This window comes from Astyanax mexicanus, chromosome 3, assembly GCF_023375975.1.
Source record: "Astyanax mexicanus isolate ESR-SI-001 chromosome 3, AstMex3_surface, whole genome shotgun sequence".
Classification (NCBI taxonomy): domain Eukaryota; kingdom Metazoa; phylum Chordata; class Actinopteri; order Characiformes; family Acestrorhamphidae; genus Astyanax; species Astyanax mexicanus.
Genome location: NC_064410.1, coordinates 39,647,941 through 39,667,298, shown reverse-complemented (window position 1 = coordinate 39,667,298; position 19,358 = coordinate 39,647,941). Strand labels below are relative to the sequence as shown.

At 36.7% G+C, this 19,358-nt stretch overlaps 1 protein-coding gene across 1 annotated transcript; it reads left to right on the top strand.

Moving 5' to 3' along the window:
• Nucleotides 1-1,235: 1,235 nt before the first annotated feature.
• kpna6 (karyopherin alpha 6 (importin alpha 7)) lies at nt 1,236-19,060 on the top strand. The gene is made up of 14 exons (XM_007249403.4): nt 1,236-1,429; nt 6,498-6,631; nt 6,723-6,818; nt 7,363-7,462; nt 7,559-7,653; nt 7,760-7,891; nt 8,358-8,446; nt 8,592-8,691; nt 10,200-10,363; nt 10,501-10,579; nt 10,700-10,825; nt 11,040-11,167; nt 11,724-11,902; nt 12,233-19,060. The coding sequence occupies exons 1-14, from the start codon at nt 1,426-1,428 to the stop codon at nt 12,418-12,420; spliced, it is 1,614 nt and encodes a 537-aa protein (XP_007249465.1). The 5' UTR covers nt 1,236-1,425; the 3' UTR covers nt 12,421-19,060.
• The last annotated feature ends 298 nt before the right edge of the window (nt 19,061-19,358 follow it).

Genomic DNA, 19,358 nt, shown 5'->3' with positions numbered 1-19,358 from the left:
TGAATGGAGCTAAATGCCTAAAAAACAAATAAAAACTAATAACTATCCAGAAACATTTATGAAAATTTATGAACTCTGATTTTGCTAAATTGCTTATTATAAACACGTTCATTTTGGACTAGCTCGGTGCGCCCTCTGGTGGTCAAACAAACCCAGAAGAGGTTTTGAAATGGGTGTTCTCCTCTCTATTATATATATCCTCTGGCCTTGTTTCTACAAGGCTCTGCTACTGCACACACAGGCCCAGCGCCAAGGAGGGGATAAACGGGGACGTCGCCCCCTTAAGAGAAGTGTCCAGCCACCTATCTAATACTCACTAATTTAATAATAACTTTTCAAAACTTACCAGTAGTATTTCCCGCGGTTTTGTTTGTCCGTCGCAGTAAAATAAAATGGCTGATAATCGTCCGTTAAACTCGTGATTCAGGCTGTTAAGGTTATTGGTCACACTTATCAAACGACAGCTGATTCAGATACTTAATCAAATGGTGCAGCTTCACCCTAACAGGTGTCAAAATCAGTTTCACTTGTATATCTGTTCTCCGGGTACACTCACCTGTAGGTGAACCCTATTTAGCACTGCATACCTTTTTTCCAGAGCCCCCGTGTATAGGTGGCACATAAGCATTTCATTACTGCACCCTTTTCTACTGTGGAAGGGCAAAAGGCACTCTTCGTAACATTATATAACATTATATAGCAATAAACATTATCTACACTTCTTGATGTTGGGGGCACTTTAGTGGGCACTTTTGCTCTTTTTTCAGAAAAAAAATTCATCCATGTCAGAGAAGAAAAAATATTAAAAAGAAAGAAGAAATACAATGTGAATGATAAAAAATTATCCATACTTTTATTACAAAACTCGAATATAATAATAATAATAATAATAATAATAATAATAATAATAATAATAATGTTTTTTTTTTACATTTAGCACCACAAAATCAGTGAAATTAGCAACAACAGCAGATAAACAATTTACTTTGATACTTACTTTGTAATATGTAGACATTAATATAATGAAATATAAAATAATGGAATATAAAAGTAATAATACAATAAACTTTACATTTAAATATTCAAAAACAATAAAAGAAGAAGGAACATATACTATAGCAAAAGTATACTTTACACTAAATTGAGCTGACATAAATGAATACAAATATTCGTTCAGTCTTTGTAAATATTTTAATCTTTGTAAAATTCGTTTTATTAAAGGTAGTAAAATTAACAGATTAAAAAACGCTATTTTTTTTTCGTTGGCGTTCTCATGCGGACCTGATTTTCCAGCGTTTGTCTTCTTAGGGCTTCCGTAGATCTCCGACATATTGTTTGTGAGCAGCAGTTTGCTGAGGGAGCGAAGCTTCTGTCCTTAAGGTTCTTTACAGGCCGACAGCAGACACCTCCGGTGGAGACAGCGAGATGGGTGAGTGTGTGAGGGGCTTCCCTGAGGGTCCGTGTCCGGAGGTTAGTCGGCGGCGGTGTGTGTGGGCAGTGGTGAAGCGGGACTGGTGAACACGCTCACCGCCGCTAGCTGGCTTTAACCAGCTCATCTCATCCACCATGACTGTGTGCTAGAGGTGGGTAACCCAGATCCAGAAAGTATAAATCCATCCCAGGGTTCTGCCCCAACTGCCTTAGCTGTACAGGCAGGTGGTACAAAACCGTGGGATGGAGTTTTACTTTCTGGACCTGGGTTACCCACCTCTACAATGCTGCTGTAGCTCTGCGCTGTGGGGGAACTCTGTGGAGTGACAGATTCAGGTTCAGTGTTAAAAAATGTTAGAGTAGGGTTAGCTAGAGTTTAATGTGCTGTAATTAATAAATAAGCTAGTAATATTACGGAAAAAAATAGAGTCTTATTGTGGGAGTATCGTTGATGATGGTAAAATCCTATTTTAACGTTACCTGTTGGCCATGCTTTAGTATTGAACGTTAATATCTGTGTGACAAGCACTAGAGTTAATGTAGCTAAAGCTATGTTCGGCTAGCTAATGTTCACACGCCTTACATTCACTGAATTCTTGAGGTGATTTATCAGCAGACACAATATCTCCAAATAGGGAACTGTTATGTTACCTAGCTCAGGAGTTTCAAACAGTAGTCTAGCTAAACAATGTAGTTAACCTAGCGTAGGTTAGGTTAGTTAGCTTGCTAGCTAGAGTTAACTTATATCTTGTAACTGCATATTAATTAAGCCAGCTAGGTAGCTAAGCTAGCTATATAGTTAGCTAGTCAGCCAACAGCTGCTGTAGGGACCTAAATATTTTATTTTTATTACGTTTGGTTAGCAAACTAGCAGTTCTTTCTAGCTAATAGATTACTATCGTGTTAAAACAGAAGTAGGTTAGCTTACTCATGGTAACTGTGTTTAGTAGCTAGCCATGTCAGTGCTGTTGAGAAATGTTTACCCTAAAAGAGAGAGAGGATGTCTAGTCATTTTGGACCCACCTGCTGTTGTGCCTCTTCACTAATGAACATACTTTGCTATAGCTAACAGTTTGTTTATTAAACTGTCTGAAAACTGTAAGTTAACTTATGCCCCTCTTTCCAAGTTTGTCATTTTACCTGATTTACAGTAGGTGTGAAATACAATAGGTCTCTCTGAGTTGTATATACATGCTGCACATGAAACTTTCCCTCAGCTTCCATTGTCTGCAGTAGCTAGTAAAAGAAAAATTATTCAGAAAAAATCAAGGCAGGAAGTGCCCCCTTGTCAACGTCAACCCGTGAGTTAGTATTCATGGCCTCACCCACCTTGGCATAAAACCACCCACAGGCAGAGCTGAAGCCACCCAACTTGGGGCTAACAGCATTAGGAACAGTATGGCAGCTTGTTCCTGTATTATTTGTGCAAATAACACATCAGTGTTATATGCTTTGGCCAGTAATTCAGAGCTAAGGAACAATTGATTAGAATTTGTCTATGGAACACCATCAGCGAAGTACAATTGTGATGGGTAGGTGTATTCCTAGAACAGTTCTCTTTACACTAGTTAAAAATTAAAAATAAATGGATTTTTACTTTCTGCACCTGGACTACCCATAGGTTTATATAGGATCTCTGGTGGATTTTGCATTTTACAGAGACTATAAGACTAGGTCATTGGCTGAACTGCACTTAGCAGGGCATTACACATGTTGTAAAGTAACATATGACATTGCAAAGACTGTTATTAGTGTACAAATGTCTTTATATTGACAACTTTTTTTTAACTGTTTGTGTCTGTGCCTTTTTTCCCAAAAAAAACAGCTCACATGGTATTCATTCATACAAGAGACCCCAACTAGACATTCTAAAATGAGTAAAAAAAAAAAAAAAAAAAAATAGAATGAGACATTAATGATAGATGGAGAAAAAATGAGTGAGAATAGCAAAACTACGGCAGATAAACCGTTTACTTGAGTTGTACTCTCAGACTGCTTCTCAAAGACACAAGCTTAACCTTAAACTAAAGCTGAATGTACCATCCTAAGGCCTCATTATTAGCCTACATAGCTAAAGCTATTAGCTACTGAACAGAGCACCTTACCCTGATTTACCTCTCTGTTCTCAGACTCTGCTGTAAAGAGCATGCTTAAACTGACAGCTGTCAAACAAAAGGCAAGCCTGTGAGAATGAGCTCCTAACATGTCGAACCTGTTTACACTATTATTTCTTTTGCTGAAGTGCATAGAAGATTGTACGTTTATTCTATCAGCAGAGCCAAACTCGTACACATTAATAAGTTGATATCTAAACCTCTTAATGTAAATATTTTGTTTAGACAATATATTTTTCAAAACTTAATTGTGATAAACGATATTGTCATATTAAGATATTTTATGGCATTGATATATTGATAGCATACATGTAATAATAAAATTGCACTCTTAAAATGCAGGGAATTTTAATTATTAACAAAATGCAGTCAAAGGAATTTGATTATAATATATAAAAATATATCTTTCAAATGCTGTTGTTTTAAAATGAAGTCAGCATATCTGCTTATTCATGTTAATGTGCTCTACAAAATAAGAAAAAAAACACACATTGGGCAGTACTGAGGTCAGGAAACAAGATTGTCCAAATATTGTAGAATAAGTCAAAAACGTGATTATCGTGACAGACCTAATAATATCTATGTAAATATGTTCATATAAAGGTCGTATGCTTTGTTCTCTATCACTATTTCTTCTTTCTTGGTTTAAACTCATGAATGTAGTTTTGAACGTAAAGAGGTGTGGGGGAGATGTTCAGGGTCTTAGGGGTTAAAGAATGGAACGCATGTGCGTAGTCAGTTCAGTTGAAATAGCTCCTGTGACTGGGGCCTAAGCCACCCGGCTATTTTGGAGTAACATGTGATGGACAACTATAACTGTAATGGTGCACTCATTGAGTGAGGTAGAAGCCCAGTTTGCTTTGTTGGCTGATTATATTTGTAACACATGGTGAACAGTTTTGTTCTGCTCTTTTTTTTTTTTGCAGGATGGCTAAGTTTAAAAAGTTGTCTCATGTATTGAATGTAGTTCTGTGTTAATGGACTGCTAGCTTATTGCAGGGAAACAAATCTAAAATTATGGTAGTAAATACCAAATTATACTTCTGCTTTCACGGTTAGAATGCATTTTTGTGTCTGTGTTGGTATGTCAGTAACAGTAGTAACAAGTAAGTTAGTAGTTTTGGGCAATATTATTATTATTATTCAAAGCAGTAACACATACTTTTTCGATTAGATCATATTTGTAGCAGTGTTCAATACTCTTAATAGCAGCAGTACTGTTAAACGTATGATTCTTGTGCTGCTGCTCTGTGACAAGTGGAATGTCTTGTACACCTGACTAGAAAAGGTTGTACAACATGGATTATTAGGTTGTTCTGGAATGTATTTCTTCTTAAATTGCTCTAACATGAACCTGTTGTGCATACATAAAACAAATTTGCACAGTTGTATGTATTTTAAACTTGAAGATCACAGATAACATGTCACTCATTAATTAACTAAAACTTCCAGGTACCACCTCCAAACCATTTAATAGGAACTGTAAACTGTATATGACCTCTGTACATCATACAGGTTATCGCTTTTGCCACTAGTTTTTTTACTAGTTGTTTGGAGCTTACATTTTAAAATCTAGTGTGTACATCTAAAACTAGTGAGCTAAGATGTTTAATTTAATGATTTAATGCTGGTCAATGCAATATACTTACTAAGACATATTTTGAAAGCTTTAGACAGGGTAGTGCACTGTAGTAAACCCACGTGTAGCACACGTGTTATATCCTAGGTCTTTTGGTTAATTCTTAAAATTTTAATCCTAATGCAGAATATTTGTGGGAGTTACTTGATAGCTGGTTGGTTTATCATATTTTGTGGAATTTCTCAGGGTTCTATTGTAAGACCTATAAAACATCATGATTTATAGTACTGTAATAATGAAAGTGACTTACATACAGGGTTTAACATGTTAAAGACTACATGCAAACAAAGTAATTTTATTAATTTTATAGTTTGAGAATCACTGATATAAGCAGTTTCTGTTGTGGTAAAATACTTATTTTTTATGTTAGTAAATCTTTTGTGTAATCTTTTGAATGAATGCTTTATGTATCAAATCAGAATTGGTTAAACATGTTCAGGCCATGTTGAAAAGTTAAGTCCTGCCAAGCTCCACAGTGTGTATTCAAGTGATGGGTAACTAACTGCAAAACACTGAACAGAGTGATCTTATAATTCAGGTTTGTAATGGAAGATATGTGTGTTTCATTTCAGTTAAGGATTTCTCAGTAAGAAATATACCAGATCTAAGTCATTGTCAACTATAGATGTATCTGACTTGACAGCTGTTAACAACATCTGTAGTTTGTCATAATGAATGTGCAAAATACAAGCTTATTGAATGTGTAAGAGCTATTCCCTCATCTGCACTTCAGTGATACAATAGAGTAGTGCACTGTTGCTGAGAGTTGGAACTTAAGATGCTTGCTCATGCTGTCTGCAATTAGCTCTGCTCTGCAGTTTGGTTCTACTAAGCGATTCTGAATGGTCCTGCATTAGTGTTGTAGTTCTCAGCAGCCTAAGGAGCAAATGAATGTGTTGTGATTGAAGCTGCTGAGAGACTGCTGTACACTTTTATCTTCATTTTGCTTATTTTTATTCATTTTTGGCAGAATATCAGCATTTATGTAGATGTTGCTTAAACCTATGCAGAAGACATTATCACGCACAATAATTTATTGTTCCTGGTCTATCGGCTTGCTTGAGTATGTTCTCTGTCTTTATAAAGCCATGCTGATGCTGAATTCCTCATCTTGTTTGCAGCATTAAAAAAAGAGCCCGTCATTCATTTTCTCACCAAACTGCATTACTTACCACTGATCCATGTGTAATGTAGACTTAGGCCCTTCTGATTGATTTGTTAGCTGCTGTTGAGTTTGATTGGATGGAAGTCCATGTAGTAAATTATTTGTGAGGTTTACATTGGCATATTGTATTTCTCTTCTTGTCCCGCAGAGCCGTCAGCAAGTCCTGCGAAGGATAACTACAGGATGAACCGCTACAAAAACAAAGCACTTAATCTAGAGGAGATGCGCCGGAGAAGAGAAGAGGAGGGCATTCAGTTGAGAAAACAGAAAAGAGAACAGCAAGTAAGTCTGTCTTTCACGCATATTGTATCCTTAGCACTTTTTACTCTTGTGGCACAATGTAATGCATGTTAATTTCTGCTTTGTCTGCCAGCTGTTCAAGAGGAGAAATGTGGAGCTGCTGAATGAGGAAGGGGGCATGTTTGACAGCCCACTTATGGACTCCTATGTCAGCTCAACCACACTGCAAGTAAGTCACACCTTCGCTGTGCATTCCACATATACTGTTGGCCAATTAAGAAACCAGCTACTCTGGATTTTCCCTGAAAGCATTTTTCCTAATTAACAGCACTTTAGTAGTTTTTTTTTTTACCCACTGTGAAACTGTAAAAAGTGAAGTATGAGCACTTGACCTCTTGAGTTATAGAGTGGTCTTGTTTTGGATTGTGTACGTTTGTAGGTGTAACGATTCAATCCAGTATGAACTTCTCTACACTGTTCTTGTCATTGTATTATTGAGGAGCTTCAAGTCAAATGGACACTGGATGTTAATCTACAAATTTCTCTCCTGAGAACTGTTTATTTGAGTTTTATTTAGCAGCAGTTCTAGCTGCAGTTAGAAACTATATAACACTGTACTTCAGCAGTGTGGCTTTACTGCTCCTTAATACCTGACTGGTAGAAAATTAATATATAAGGCACACTGGATTACTTATTAGGTGTACTGTTGCAAAAGTCCTAATGGAGTTAAATTTGTGTTCCGTATCTGGTTTTACTTGTCATGTCCTTTTTAGGAAGGAGTCATTACAAGAGACATGGTGGAAATGCTCTTCTCAGATCATCCTGAATTTCAGCTGGCAACAACACAGAAATTCAGAAAATTACTGTCCAAAGGTATCCAGCGCAGTTTAATGCACTTTGTGGCACACGTTAAGAGGGATTTTAATTAATTGGTTCTAATTTTTTGGCTGTCTTTCCTTTTTTTTTAAGAACCAAACCCACCCATTGATGAGGTCATCAACACACAAGGAGTCGTACATAGATTTGTAGAGTTTCTTGAGAAAAGCACTGATAGCACATTACAGGTAAAATAATTGCCATTATTACTTCTTGCAGTAATATTTTTTTTTAGATTTTACACAATGGCTTGGTTCTGTCTGTTTGTTTATTTTTTGTGTTAATTCTTCTCAGTTTGAGGCAGCATGGGCACTGACCAACATCGCGTCTGGGACGTCCCAGCAAACAAAGTATGTGATCGAGGCAGGCGCTGTCCCAGTGTTTATCCAGCTCCTCAACTCTGAATTTGAAGACGTCCAAGAACAGGTATTGGCAGGCTGTACAGAATCCGCAGTAGTTGAAGATCTGAAATGATAACTGGCCTGCATTGTGTCACATTATCCACTTATCATACAATAAATGGACACTACCCTCAATAATATTTGATAATCGTCAACAGTGTTTTAGCCGTTCATGCAATGACCAACGCTTCAATAACTGCAACTCCATATACAAATGTGTATATATATTTATAATTGCTTTGTTATGCTGTACTATTATCATTAAGTCAGTGACGATTAAATGGTCTTAAAATGTTAAAATCGTTTATCCCAATAATTTCTGGGATGTTCTATGGTCCACAAAAAATGCTATTGTGTCAGGCCTAATTGTGCACTTCAAGTGTGTTCAACCTGGAAGTCAGTTAGGTGTTCTCCATTAAAGCTACAAAGATTTAAAAAAAAATCTTTAGAGCTTTCCTAAAATCAAATTTTCCTCATTCTCTCTCTTCCAGGCTGTATGGGCACTTGGCAATATTGCTGGAGACAGTGCCGTATGCAGAGACTTTGTCCTGAACTGCAATATCCTTCCACCACTATTAATGTGAGTGCTCATGTACTGCACCTGCTTGTCTGATTGTTTTCATGTCCTTCATATTAATTTTAGCTTATTTCAGCAACTTTAGCCTCTGATTTCTTTTCTGATGATGCCTAATGATATAATTAAATTCTGTTTAATTCCCCCTCAGGCTGCTGACCAAATCGACTCGTCTCACAATGACTAGGAATGCTGTGTGGGCCCTGTCTAACTTATGCAGAGGGAAAAGTCCACCTCCTGAATTTGAAAAGGTCTGTCTTTTGCTCTCTCCCCTGTCCTCTTTCTCAAACACATTTCTAAATTTTATTTTGTTTTTAACATGCTTTTATTTGATTTCATTTTATTTGAACTTGTTTTCTGAATTTAAGTTTTTCAAGGAATTTGCAGTGCCAGATCAAGAAAGTAAAATGTCCTCTTTAAGTAGGTAGATATGCTACACAAAATATTCAACGATAAATTTAAACAAATACTAACCATAGAAGCATGTCTTGCGATATCACAATACTTTGCCCACGAAATCAATTATATCATAATACTTTCCCCATTGTAACGAAAATTATCTATCAATCAAAGACAGTTCTCTACTAAATGTCATGTTCTAAATGTTACTGAGAAGGATAAACTACTTCTAAATAAGCAAAACCAGGAATTGTAGCTTTATTGGTGTTGGTTTCACAGAATTCTTCCACCAATATTTTTCACTGCAGATTTACCCTATCTATTCAAAAAGCACCACCACATGGAGTAATAAAGCAGTCAAGTTGTCATATCGTCAAGAGTATTGTTATCGCGAAAATACCATGAAATATTGGGATACTATATCAGAGCCATATCGCCCACCCCTACTTTTTAAGGCTGTCTATAGAACATTACTTGTGAAGTTCTCCCATGGATTTCACATTTGCCCTTTTTTTGTTGCTATGAGGTCACATTGACCTTTGCTTAGCACTTGGGAACATTGAAATTTCCTGAAAAGGTTTTTTTTTAGGGTTGGTATAGCTCTTTAGATATGAGTGAGTTTTCTGTTTAGTTGTCAGACCCAGATGAAGGAGCAATTCCTGTGTCACATGGGTGACTTTTGACTGAATTTAAATGAAACTTTTATCACTACCATGAGTTATAGCTAACTGTTTGAGGCACGTGTTTTCCTGCATTCCTCTGTAAGTGGGTAAGATGTAGGTGGAGAAAGAATTTATCAACCTTGCATGTGCAAATAGCATTCTTCTTGCCCAGCATTCTTCAGAAAGATACAGATTTGGCACAGAGAGCACTGGCTATTTCAGTTGGACCTGTGCTCTGCACTCTTTAGGCAGGGGTGTATTATTGTTTTGCTTTGTTTTTGCTTCTTTATTTTGGCTTGAATGTTCCACTTTTCCCAGAATATAGTCTGTAATGCTATGACTGGCTGCCCCGCTCCTGTAGCTCTACCTTCATGCACACTTCAGGTCCATACTTACTCAATCCTACCTGATCCTTCTAACTATTGTCATCAAAAGTTGCTTGTTACCTAATGAGGTGTGTTTGGTTTGGACTGGAGATAAAACCTAAGGTGTCCAGAAAGATGGTTTGTGAGCTGCTTTAATGGACTGCATTTATAAAAATGCACATATAGGCTGATTTCTTCAACCAGATTATATAGTTTTAAATAAGCTACAGCTGTTAAATAGAACAAGAAGAATCCTTGGAAGGCTTTTGGGAAGAAAAAAAATATTCCTATTCATATTTCTCCAACTTTCTATGGATTTGTGTGTGTATATAGGTGTCCCCATGCCTGCCAGTGCTGTCCCGTCTTCTGTTCAGCAGCGATTCTGACCTCCTGGCCGACGCATGCTGGGCCCTGTCCTACCTCTCAGATGGGCCGAATGAAAAAATTCAGGCTGTGATTGATTCTGGGGTCTGCAGAAGGCTGGTGGAGCTTCTCATGTGAGTCTCAGTATCTAGAAAATAAATTTATGGAAGGTTTGCCTGTGTAAAATTCCAATTTCACTCACTGTAATTGGTTTCACTTTTGATTTTCAATACTGTTCACTGAGGTGGTTTTGCTTTTGTTCCTCTTGCAGGCACTCTGATTATAAAGTGGCTTCTCCAGCGCTGAGGGCCGTGGGAAACATAGTCACTGGAGATGATATTCAGACACAGGTTTGTGTGTGTTTGTTTTTTTTTTTGGCTTGGGTCTGTGTAAGTGTGCATTTGTGTTCTGGTTTTAAACTTGGGCTCCCCCTTGCCCCCTCATCTTCCTTCCTGCTTTGTGCTCTGCAGGTGGTGCTGAACTGCTCAGCACTTCCCTGTCTCCTGCACCTGCTCAGCAGTGCCAAGGAGTCCATCAGGAAGGAGGCCTGCTGGACCATCTCCAACATCACAGCAGGAAACCGAGCACAGATACAGGTACAAAACTTACAGACCTTACCCCTCGTGGTGTAACAGTACAGCCTTATCTTTGACTTTTAAACCTAATCTTGAGGCTTAATTGCCAATGATAAGTCCTTTTTAAACCCTTTTTAATCCTAGTCTTGGGCATATTTTGGGTCTGTTGATTATTATGGAGCAGAGAGAAGTGTTTTATTCTAATTTATATCACCTTCCCATTTTATCTCCTCAGACTGTAATAGACGCAAACATCTTCCCTGTTCTGATTGAAGTCCTTCAGAAAGCAGAATTCCGTACCAGGAAAGAGGCAGCATGGGCCATCACTAATGCAACATCAGGAGGCACACCTGAGCAGATCCGGTGAGCCAAAGACTACGGCTTAATTCATTTTTACTCAGCTAGACCAAGATATACAATGTTTGTATGAAAAACTCATTCCTAATTTCCACAGTAGTGAGGCATCACATAAGACAAAAGGAATGATTAAAATACAAAATGACTTTTTTGAAATGTAATAGATAATTTTAGACATTATTTATTTATTTGTTTGCTTTAGACATTAACTTTCTAACACATTAAATGATGGAGAAAACTAAACTAAAAAGCCCTTGATATACCAAGAAGAAAAATAGGCAAATTATATGAACATGTTGGCACCAAAAAAAAAAAATCACCTACTAAATCTGTTATCGTAATTATCTACTAAATCTCTGTTGTTGTTGTTTTTTGTTTTTTATCTGAGAAAGTGGTTAGTCACTTCTCATATTTATATAAAAAAAATATTGATTAAAAAATTATTTTTAATAAAAATGTTCCTGTCAACATTTAAATACATTTTAATTTATTTAAATAATCAGTCCTCATTTTCTTTTTCTTTTTTTTTTTATAAATATTGCTCCCACTTTTTTCCCTGCAGGTATCTGGTGAATCTGGGCTGCATTAAGCCCTTGTGTGATCTGTTGACAGTGATGGACTCTAAGATTGTGCAGGTAGCTCTGAATGGACTGGAGAATATTCTGAGACTTGGCGAACAGGAGGCCAGACAGAATGGAAGTGGAATCAACCCATACTGCAGTCTCATAGAGGAGGCCTATGGTAATTTTTTGCATTATTAATCATGTTATTAGTGATTAGTATTAGTAGTATAAGTGCGTTCATTCTTTTATTAGAGTAATCATTCTTGCAGAAACAAAAATATATATATCCATATAATGGTTGCAGCCCTAAATAAAATATTTGATGTGTCCCTCCTTGTTTAACACATCAAATATCTATGAGGTCTCTGGCAGTTGAGCTGGATGAGGTGTGTTTAATGAGGCATAAAGCTGAACCCTGCAGGACTGTGTGTTTCCAATATTGCAGTTTACTACCCCTGTTGTCTTAAATTGCGACGGTACAAATAACATTTCCCGTTTTCTCCATAAGGCTTGGACAAGATTGAGTTCCTTCAGAGCCACGAGAATCAGGAGATCTACCAGAAAGCATTTGATCTCATCGAGCACTACTTTGGTGTAGAGGAGGAGGATGCTACTCTGGCACCACAGGTGGATGAGAACCAGCAGCAGTATCTTTTCCCCCAGCAGGAGGCCCCTATGGAGGGTTTTCAGCTCTAATCAGCTTTCCAACACTTTCCTAATCCTCCCCTAGAGCATCTGTACCCTTCCTGTCCCCATACCCGTTCTGCAGACTGAATAAAATCTGCTCACAGCTCAGCCAGTCACGCCTGACTGTCGCCTGAGCTGATTCATCTAGACGCGTTGAGAGAAAGCGGGCTTCCTGCAGAAGGACATTGCCGCTGTTGTCACACATGCAAGACTTCAGGAAGTGGAGTTGTGTTTTGTTTTATTTCATCTTAATTTTCACCGTTTGAATAGTGTGGTTAAAAAACGGATCCCCCAGGAAAAAGTTGAGAGGATGAACTTTTTTTTTTTTTTTCTTCATCTTTCTTTCATACTTTTATTTCCTTTATTTTTTTCTAACAAAAAAAATCTTCACTGGGTGTGCATTCCCAACCTGGTTAATTTGTCCTTGTTAGAGTTTCATTTACCACAGTAGCTGAATATACAAAGTCAGTTAACATGCCATTCGTAAAATTAGTAGTAATAAAACTTGTTGGTTGTTTAGTAAGCCATGCTTATTAGAGATGGCTATTACTGTTAGTGCTATTACTGGAGGTTGTGCTAGTCATTGAAAAAGTACACCCCTTTTCAGAGGCTTTATAGAACTTTTTTTTTTCTTTAGGGCTAGTTCTTTTTTTTTTCAGTACTACACTTTTTGGAAGAATCTGGTTGTGCATGAATAATACATGAGACGAGGTGGGGAAGTTTAATATCCAGGCTAGTGGCAGTTCAGAGGCAGAATAATTAATTAGTCGTCCAATGTTTGTGGTTTGTGGTGTTATGACTAGTTTTGAACACACTGTGATTTAATTATTACATGCGAGATTTAAGATTAGCACACAGCTGAGGGCTGAGGTTTTCACAAAATTAGAACACCAGAGCTTGGTAGAACTTAATTCTGCGTTCACTTGATTTGAGTTTTGGGTTTGTCTTTGTTGGAATATAGATTTTCTTGATTGCAGCATAGCTGGTGCAGGTCAGGTGTTGTGGTCTTGGTTTGGACAGCCCTCGGTTTGTGCATGTTAGGCTTTTGCATGGTTTTATTATTGTCAGCAGTTTTTATGTGTCCCTTGCCAGATCTACACTCAATCACTGCTTTCACAGAATTACGCTGATTAGCTAATCAGCTGCTAAAGTGTTTTTTTTTTTTTTTTTTTTTTTTTTTTTGCACAAGCTGGAAAATAGCAAGAAGCACAGAAGACACTGGTCAGCTTTCAAAATACCCCTTAATGATTAATTGTGTTTTGTTTATGGTTACACATATGAGCAATAATACAATTCTAAAAGATATGGCAAGGGATACACGTATAAATCATGACTAACCTAACAAGATATTAACATATATAAGGAAAAAAAAAATAATATATGTATTTGAATATTATGCTATATACTTGCACAACACCTTTTGCACACATGCAAACAAACAGCATGCATTTTACACACCATACACAGATAAAACATAAACACGGGGGACAATGGCTTCCATAATTTCTGACTGAACACTTCTTCTGCACCTTCCCCCTCCCACTATTCTAGTTTTCTGTATCAAGAGTCCTTTAAATCACATCACTAATCCCAGTCCCAACGGGAAATTTCACAGATCCTTTAGAAGTTTCACCAAGATTCAATCAGTGAAATCTAGACAAAGCCATTTAGAGTGGATATTATTAATGTTATTGTTATTATTATTAATATTATTACAGTGGTGGTGATGGGATCAATGGAATTCAATGTTCACAACCCAAATATAGCCATTTTATTTACTATCCAAAGCCACCAGTGAACCTATATGTGCCTTCTGAGTTTTATATGTGATGATGATAAAATCGTCATGATGGTGAAATGGCTTCAACCTCAATGCTCTTCATGTATCAAAGTGCTTTTAAATCTGGGCCTTGAAACTAGTTTTAGATCCTGAACCTAATTCAAGGTCCAGATATGAAGATCTATAATGTACATAATTATCTGCTATAAAGTAGTGTAAAAACTGTCAGAAAACCTACTTGTTTCTACATTCATTATCAATTTTATTAGCTCCACTGACCAGGAGCATTTTGTTGTTTTAGAATAACTGTTTCTCTGCATACTTTACTATTCTTCTTTCACTCTGTTCTACAGGACCACTACAGAGCAGCTATTAATTTGGGTGGTGGATCATTCTCAGCACTGCAATCATGTTGACTTGGTGATGATGTTAGTATTTGTTGTACTGGTACAAGTAGATCAGACACAGCAGTACTGCTGGAGTTATTAAACAGTGTCCAAACACTTACTGTCCACTCTATTGTACACTCCTGTCTGCTCCACACTGTAGTTGTAAGGTTACAGAAAAATACTCTGAACCTTTTGCTGCACATCTTGTGTTGGTTAACCAGTAGTTAAAGAATGCTGCCCACAGTGGATATTGGCTGGATATGTCTGGTTGGTGGACTATATTCAGTCCAGCAGGCATATTGAGGTGTTTAAAAACTCCAGCAGCACTGCTGTATCTGATCCAGTAACACCAGAATAACACACACCACCACCATGTCAGTGTCGCTGCAGTGCTAAGAATGACAAATATGGGGGGGGGGGTTCCTGACCATTGAAGAACAGGGTGAAAGAAGGGTAATAAAGTGTACAGAGATACAGATGGACTACACAGTTTGTCAAGTGTTTTTATGGTCAGTGTAGCTGATTTAAAAAGAAATGTGATTTTTTTTTCCCCCCATCACCACCACTGTGACTCAACCCTTTTAGCATTTTCTCAGTAGCTAACAACTCGTCCACTTTAAAAAGAATAATAAAAAATTGTGTTCATTTTCTCATCATTTCTTTACAGGAACTGCTTGCAAACTAATTTACCTCTTGATCAAGGAAGTATAAAACTGTGAGCTTGAGAGAGTTTGTAATTTTCTTGTTATTATGGAAGCATTGTTTTCTCCTACCTCTACACCACACTGACTTTTGGGTGCTTCAATGAGTGTTTTTTTTTTTTTTTTTGTACAGAAGGGTCAAAAGGTCTGGATGAGTAATAGGACAGTGACTGACAGGTGATGTGTGAAGCAAGGGAAAGGACTTTCGAAGCTGTGTGTTCAGATCATATTATATCTTGTGTTGCTTCAACTGTTGGCGGTGAAGCTCGTTATAGTACGTTTTGTTGCTGGTTGCAGTTCTGTGTTTCTCATGCACATTTTAGTCTAGTGCATGATCAACATTTGAAGATGGTGTACTGCTACTTTTTGTGAGCATTTTGGTCTAAGATTTTGAATCTTTTGACCTGATTATCTTAGTATTGCAGCTGCTGCAGGGGAATCTCTATAGTATTTAATACTGTGTTGTGTTTTTTTTCCCCCAAATCTAAAAAAAAATGTGGTCATGGACCAGAGTGGATTATTACAAAAGCAAAAATTGATTGATTTATTATTTTCGTCAGACATTAGATTCCTTTCCATTTTCTCTGGTAAAGGATATAATTCTATAGATGAGAAACTATGGTTCTCTTAAGCAGAATTGTGGATGTAGACACTTTTTATCAGTTCAGTGCAAGTGTACTGCATTTGATATAGTTACAGTATTTTATATGTATAAAACCTGTTGCGATTCAGCTCTGCTGTTGCAGTCTATGATGTTTTCTGCTATTTGGTGCATGACAATGTCCTCTGTTTACTGTAGCATTGGGTTTCTCAGTGTTTATAGAAGTTGCTCTTTTGTACACTATATAGAGAATGATTTGCAGTTTTATTGCAGTTAAGATTATAGCATTTAAGTATTGGAGTAAGAGGAGCGATGCTCAATCTGCCGAGTCCTGTACAGAAACATTTAGTTGGCATGAATTACCTGATCAGCTAAAGCAGCCAGAAACCATTGTTTTAGATCACAACAGGAGATGCTAGGCTAATTCATGACCAAAAACTTTGCTGTCATGGTTTAAGAACAAAGTTGTGTGGCTCTATCCTCAGAGCTTAAATGTTAATATAATTAACATGTTAAATGTTAATATGTTAACATAATGTCTAATCATGCAGTTTTGCACAACAAGTAAAGAAGAAAAAGTTTGCCAAAATATTTGATTTTTTTTAAAGCATGCCATCTGGCATGTTTTTACAGAGATTAGATGGACCTGGTGAAATTTTAGGTTCACTTTTTGTTACCAACTTTAGCTTAGCACCTCCTGCTCTAAACTAAGGAATCGAAAGGCTGTCAACAAACAGGACTTAGTTTCCCAAAAGCATCTTAGCATTAAAAACATCTTAACATGGACACAGAGAGAGAGACAGAGAGAGAGAGAGAGCTCGGGGTAAAGCTTGCTCGGCCAATTAAGAATAAACTTTGTGCTATGAACCTTTTGGGAAACCCTGGATCTTTACTGATCTGCATATTCTGTTTGTGATGAATCATATATATTTGATAATTTGCCAAATTATCCATTTAATGTTGGAGGTGTTTACCTTTTCTAAAGTTGTTAGGAATACCTTTTTAAAAAAGCCTTGGTGTAGAACAGTAGCAATGCCTGGCTTCTATATTATTAGCTAAATTGTGGCAGTCCTATAAGAATGAGGTGGTAGGATATTTTAGTGTTTTGAGTTCCTTGTCACTTTAACCAAGATAGCAATCTATTTAAAACATCAGCTGCCCTTTTAAATAGTTTGATTGTGTAAAGAATAGCCAAAGTGAAAACATTTATTTGGAATCAAATCTTGCTCGATTTAGCATTTTACAGGCCAAAATTAAGGCTGTTTTTCTAATAGAAAGTGATCATTTGAAATATGCATGGCTTTGTTAGAATCGAAAAAAATATATAGAAGTTAATGTGATTTAATGATTGAAAAATCATTCAATTTAGAGGAATTGCTGACTGGAAAAATGTTGCTGGATATTACACCCTCAGCCCAAACAGCATGCTCAAAATCTAGATGTCCATCCAACATACTAGTATTCTCCTCATAATAAATAAATAAATTAAAAATATATCAGTTTTTGACCATTTTATTTAAAAATACAGTGGCTAACTAGACTTTAGAGACTTTAAGGTGCCCTTAAAGGGAATAGTCAGAGATCAGAGCAATCAGCAATGCTGCAGCTACCTGTACCTGCTTATCCGTGCACATCAAAGAGGAATAAATAGGATTATAATTAACAGGGAGGAATGGGGGAGGCAGTGTATACACTATTTCTCATGTTTCTCATGGGGAAATATCAGGTGCAGTAATAATAAAAAAAAAAAAAAAGAATTAACTAATTTAAAATGAAAATGCACTCCTTTTCACAAAAGTGCCAATCAGACCAACAAAGACTGGAGGTTGATGCATATCAACATGTCTAATTTTGTATTTGTTATTTTTTCCTTCCTTTTTTTTCTTTTTTTTCCCAGACTTTGTTTATTTACTTGAATGTGCACGCGTTTGTGCAAATGTTGCTGCTCTATTTTCATATCTTATATTAATCAGAGGTTACATTATCTGCACAGTTTCTGTAGACATGTGGCAGTCTGCTATTTGTACACCAAATTGGTAAACTGAATCAAAAATAGAAATTGAAATGTAAAGCTAATTTATTATGCTGGACTAATTTACATTGGTTTGTTTGCTTGGATTGATTGTGTCTCCTTTTGGAAAATGTACCTTTCTTTCACAGTGGCACAGAAGAGCCAAGAAAGATACCAGCTGTCATCGATATTGTACACGTTCTTTTCTGTTCGTTCAAGGACTTTCAGTGTTTTTGATGTTGCTTGTATTTATACAATCTCAGTTAGAAGTTTCACTGAGTGTGGAGACCCAATTGACTGTCCCAAATCTGACTTCCTCTTGGCTTTACTTGCAGCAAAACTGGTTGCAGCTCTATGAGAGTCTTTTACCATTGCAAATGAAGAAAATGTGCAGTAAAGCTTCAGAGAAGAAGGCCAGGAACCACAGTCACCTGCGCCACTTTAAATCTGCCATATCCAGGGATGTATAACGCTTTACTTCAGGTTGTGCTCACTGAAGGACATCCTTTAGAGAGATTAACAAATCAGGGCTTCATGAATCTGAAATTAACAGACCTATTCTTATTGTTGTTATTATTGGCAGAATTTACTAAAGGAATAGTTCACACACTGTCCCTGATTAACAATGACTTCCAAGAAGTGCAAAAAAAAAAAAAGATAAAAGGCCACACATGTACAGTTAAATTGAGTCTTTCTGGTCTTCCGTCCTAGATCTTGTAGATGTTTATACCTTGAGACTTTTTGTCTCCTCCAAATCCAAAGCCAGTGCGTAATGCTTGGCTGTGTGTCGTTAAAAAAAATAGAAAAAGAAAAGAAAAAAGCTAACTTGTTTACAATATGTTTATTTCAGTTATTTTTTTTTTATTTCCTACTTTCTGTTTAGTCTCACCCTGGTTGGTTATTGTGTCCTGGTCCTGTGATTTTGTTTCTTTTTAATTGTATTTCTCTCCTTCTTTTGCCAACAATTAACCATCGTATACTGTGACTGACTTGACTTTACCGACGGTATGAATGAGTGACTAGAAACAGATACACAAACTGAACATGTCACACGAAAACATAAACATGTACATTAACATTACTGAACAAATGTTTTAAAGAGGTATAAAAGGTTTGTCCAGAATGCAAATAACATGCAAAAAATAAAAACGGCGATTATAAAGAAAACGTCTTTGAATGTCTTTTATTTATATATAAAGCCGTTTGACACACACATGCACACACTTTATTTCAAATAAAAACTTGTGCTTAAATATACAGTTGTGGTCAAGCATATCCATGTAATCATTATGGACATAAATTACTTGTAAGAACTTGTAAACACCATTCACATGTTTAAGGGTAGCAGTGAAGGTTAAAACTAGACCAGTGTTTTTTAACTTATGGCACACAGCAGTGAATCTTCTACAGAGATAATATGGTTATAGGGTATTATAGAGAGAGTGAAAGTCTTCAATAATTAAGG

Bases quoted from the DNA above. Each gene is read 5' to 3' on its own strand.
- kpna6 (XM_007249403.4), top strand. The intron at 6,632-6,722 runs GTAAGTCTGTCT...TTTGTCTGCCAG, and splicing joins AACAGAAAAGAGAACAGCAA to CTGTTCAAGAGGAGAAATGT. The intron at 7,654-7,759 runs GTAAAATAATTG...AATTCTTCTCAG, and splicing joins GCACTGATAGCACATTACAG to TTTGAGGCAGCATGGGCACT.